This window comes from Triticum aestivum, chromosome 3B (genome assembly GCF_018294505.1).
Source record: "Triticum aestivum cultivar Chinese Spring chromosome 3B, IWGSC CS RefSeq v2.1, whole genome shotgun sequence".
Lineage (NCBI taxonomy): Eukaryota > Viridiplantae > Streptophyta > Magnoliopsida > Poales > Poaceae > Triticum > Triticum aestivum.
The window spans coordinates 185,892,268-185,896,431 of record NC_057801.1 but is presented as its reverse complement, the minus strand read 5'-3'; the positions used below and the strand labels follow the sequence as shown (position 1 = coordinate 185,896,431).

Below are 4,164 nucleotides of genomic sequence, written 5' to 3'. Positions count from 1 at the left end.
AAATGTCGCACAAATGATTCCTTAGGAAAATTCTTATAGATTCAATCCTACACAACCAAAGGATCAACATACCAAAAATTTCTAAAGATTCTAATACTTCAAAATTCTTATAAAATTTCTTTGATTCAAAGAGTCCCTAAATGATTCAATCCTATGAATCAAAATGTATAGGAAAAAATTCTAAGGTTTTCAATTATCCAAAAGAGAACATTCGAATCAAATTACCTATAATGTGGAAACAGAGGTTCCATAGTTTAGGTGTTCTGTCTACTGTCCCCTGATTATTGAACCCAAAAGGCTTTATCCTATTCATAATTTCAAATGAGTTGCTACATCTTAGCCATGATTAGGGATACAAAGTGGTGATCCTTAGGATACCTTCGAACTCTCTCTAGTTCAATGGAATAAACTAAGTTTTTTTTTAAAGAAATTTTAAAAATTATACTGTATCACTTTTAGGAATGTACTACTTCGTTTGACTGAATGAAAGAGGGCACGTAAGGGTACACCCCTGGCAACCATGACATCCCCTACTGGTGTGCGATGTGTTGGTCAACACTTGTTCAGTTGTTCTAAATCAGATATATGAAAATCGAAGAGGCCAATTTCATCAAGGTAACAAATTACGTGTACACATAAATGGCTTCACTACACAAATCGATGCCTTATTAAGAGAAATCGCCCAATGCTGTAGTTCATCTTATTATGCTTGCGTGGCATAATTAAGTCTCGAGTCATCAGTGACAAAGGGTTCTTCCCCCTGACCAAAAGAGCGAGCCTGTGTAAATTACTGGTGAACCACAAAAAAGATTTCTCGAAGATCATCATCAAGAGGTGCCGAGCAGCAGCTGTGCAGCATTCTGTTTACAAGAATTGTTCATGCAGCTATCTGCCCAATAAGGCTTTGACGGATCTGAAAAAGGTACATGTGCCACACAAATATTAACAGATCGTGATAGCAAGGAGAGAAGACATATCGCTAATTACGTAGTCATATAATATGCTCAACAGAATTTAAAGGCAGACGACCATGATCAAGTGGGGAACATGACAATGGACCCAAAAGAGCCTTTCTTTCTTTCAGAAAACAGCATACAGTAAAGGATCAAAGGTATATTTGTGTTGGATAACTGCAGGGCTGGAATATGGAAACTGTAAGTTGCATATGTTAACCAACAAGATAGTTTTACTATCCCCACACAAGAAAAGGCTTTACTACCAACCTCAGGCACATCAAATACACTAAAATGCTAATCTTATCTGCATTTTTTCCCATTGTGTACATTAGAGTGTAAATGTCAACCATGCAGGGGACATTCAACAGGATCACTTAAGAAATGACAAGGCCAAATAAAAAGGAACATGGTACATACCTCTGGCAGCTTCTTTCTGAAAACCACTTCTAGTCTAGCATCCAACGTGTTCTCAAAGACGATTTTTCCATCTTGAGAAGCCATTACAACTCCACCAGAGCTAAAATAAAAGATACAAGAGTAAGCTTTAGACATTCAGATCTACACTTTATTATTCAATGAGCATGAGGACTTGTGGCTTATTACCCACAGAAGATTGCAAGTATTACCAGGACAGGTCATGTTCCTTGTAATGACTGGGAGCAGGCGGCAGATAGACATGGTGGTCTACCATGATTTCAGGCGGATATACATTTTCCTTTTCCGCATACTCATTCCTCGCAGATTCCAAGACCGATTCAACAAGCTCAAGATCCTCCTTCCTGCAGCGGAGAATGACCGCCGACTCTTTCAGACGCAGCAAGCTCTGGTCAGGTAACTTTATGCGTTAGATAATACTCAGGCACCAATTACATTCAATTTTCAAATTATGAAAGAATCATGGAAATAGAGGCTATTAAAAGAAAGGCAGGTCTAAGTCACTCTACTTAGGGATAGATAAGTCTAATGATTCCATTTCAACAGCAACTACTTTGCATGCAACTATTGCCTACTTATGTTCTAAAGTTCGTAAAATCAAAGAACATATATAAAATTTGAAAACTAGCACATACAAAAAGTTGAAAACACAATAGAGTATTACGATTAGAAATCCATTCTAACAAGTAGAAATGTTACTCTTCAGGGAGATGGAGAACACTTTTTTTTTTTTTGATAAAAAAGTTTCACATCAAGTGCTGCGATTTTGGCTGACTAAATTCAAGAACAATCGACTCAAATTCACTACCACCCCAGGGTGACCAGGGAATGGCTTTGAAAATGGTAGATGCGGCACTAAGGGAACCGGTTAGTTACTGAAATTCCGTGTGTCTCATCTTGAGGGCAGACATTTGTACATGCCTAGCAAGGGATGCATTCACAACCCATATGGAGATGTGTGTTGGTTCATATGAGCTACTACTTGCAATAGCTGCAACAAAATTCATGCTTCATATTCAGGTTACAGAAAAGGATGCAAATTCCATTCTGCTGACCTGAACAATAAGTATCCTGAGAAGTTTCTTGTAAGATTGATGGTCTCGGCTTTGGTACAGTAGCTCTTTCCGTGCTGAATCCATCATGGACTTTACTAAATCATCTTGAGCTTGAAGAACTTCAATTCGGGAAGCATTGAGCTGCATTGAGTATTCGCTGCATAAGGTAACACACGATCAACTTCAGAGAGTTATTCTTCTGTTCTGATTTCTTTATATCCACATGAGCAGGTCATGTGCCAAAAAGGTGAAAAGTTCTATATCAATAACTTATGAGGAGCAAGTATTCGCCAGTGTGCAATTTGTAAAATAAAATAATATAAACAGCACAGTCGAGAATGAGAACTTTTACATTTTCTTCTTGATAGCAACTTGTTTCTCTTTCTTTTCATAGTCTTGCCTGATCTTCTTCTTTTCAGCTTCCACCAGTTGTAGTTTCTCGATTTGGAATTCCTGAGAAATTATCATTCATCAGTTCAAAGTTTCAAAAGGCATCACACAAATCATGACAGCACTAAAATATTCTAATAATCCAGAAGAACGGACAGCTCAATGAAGGAAACAGAGTAATTCACGGGAACATATATCTGAAGTTCTAGCTTTCCACTTTTCTGAATTTGCATTGTATCTTATTAGGCTCTTAGCACACCCTTTTGTAACAGAGCTTGCTATTAAACGCAAGACAAACAACTCCAGCGAGCACTCCGGTAAGCCATGGAGCCCCAACACAGACTTCCTACGACGACGCCACTGTCCGATCCACGCCCCAGTCCGCTCCAATGCGCGACCCCGGCAACAATGCAATAGATCCAACCCTCCGCGACGCGGATCTCGCCGATCGCAGCCGAGATCCGAAACTATCCAGTCATCTAGAAAAGATGCGCAATATCAGGGGAAACCAGCGTTACCTCGGCGGCGGCGGCCTCGATCTCGAATGCCTTCTCGACGGCTTCCAAGCGGATGAAGTCCGTCATCTGCTTGAGCTGCTGCGCCACATTCCCTTCATCCATCTTCGCGTTTGGAGAGAGAAGTACACTGATCCCTTGTTCGCCGGTGATCGCCGGGGTCGGTGACAGTGAGGCGACGGGTTTTGAGTTGTCGATGCGGGTGGCGTCGTGGAGAGGTGATTCGTTTTCCTTCTTTGACGTGGAGGTGATTCGTTTTCAGTTGTTTATAGAGGTAAATACATTGAAAGTCATAGAACTTGCAGGCGACGTGCAGTTTGATGCACAAACTTGCAAAATACGTGTTTTTGGTCATCAAACTTGCACGAATGTTCATATACGGTCACATTTCATGTGCATAGACGTATCCGTGGCATGCCAGCGTGGCCAGGGCCCGCTGTCAACCGCTGTCGCATGATAGATTTGCAGAAAAGCTCTTAAATTCTTTTATTTATGTATTATAATAATAAGCCCCTAAAATGAAATTATTAAAAAGCAAGGGACGATGGGGTTTCGAACTCACGGCCTGCCGCTGATTGGGGCGTGTGGACAACCACCAGAAGAATGATCATTTACGCCTGAATGAAACTATCAACATCTTCTATATCATATAAACACGGAGCGAAAATTAAATAGAACACCATGTCTCGACTATCTAACTTCATGGACAACGTTGACTAAGATTACCACCAGGTTACAACAACACAACATGTATAGAAGGGATAAACATTTTTCATGTTGTTATTCCTTCTTGTTCTATGTAAGAAAACAACT

General features: G+C 40.2%; 1 protein-coding gene across 1 annotated transcript; it reads right to left on the bottom strand.

Annotated features, from left to right (window-relative positions):
- Window positions 1-567: 567 nt before the first annotated feature.
- Window positions 568-3,612, bottom strand: LOC123069284 (V-type proton ATPase subunit E). The gene is made up of 6 exons (XM_044492099.1): window positions 3,355-3,612; window positions 2,799-2,899; window positions 2,447-2,603; window positions 1,583-1,779; window positions 1,374-1,473; window positions 568-913 (listed from the first exon to the last, which is right to left on the bottom strand). The coding sequence occupies exons 1-6, from the start codon at window positions 3,454-3,456 to the stop codon at window positions 878-880; spliced, it is 693 nt and encodes a 230-aa protein (XP_044348034.1). The 5' UTR covers window positions 3,457-3,612; the 3' UTR covers window positions 568-877.
- Window positions 3,613-4,164: the final 552 nt, after the last annotated feature.

Coding starts and splice junctions, on each gene's coding strand:
- LOC123069284 (XM_044492099.1), bottom strand. CDS start 3,456: ATGGATGAAGGGAATGTGGCGCAGCAGCTCAAGCAGATGACGGACTTC. Junction 1,780..2,446: donor TCAGGATACTTATTGTTCAG/GTCAGCAGAATG, acceptor TTACCTGACCAG/AGCTTGCTGCGTCTGAAAGA. Junction 1,474..1,582: donor AAGGAACATGACCTGTCCTG/GTAATACTTGCA, acceptor CTTTTATTTTAG/CTCTGGTGGAGTTGTAATGG.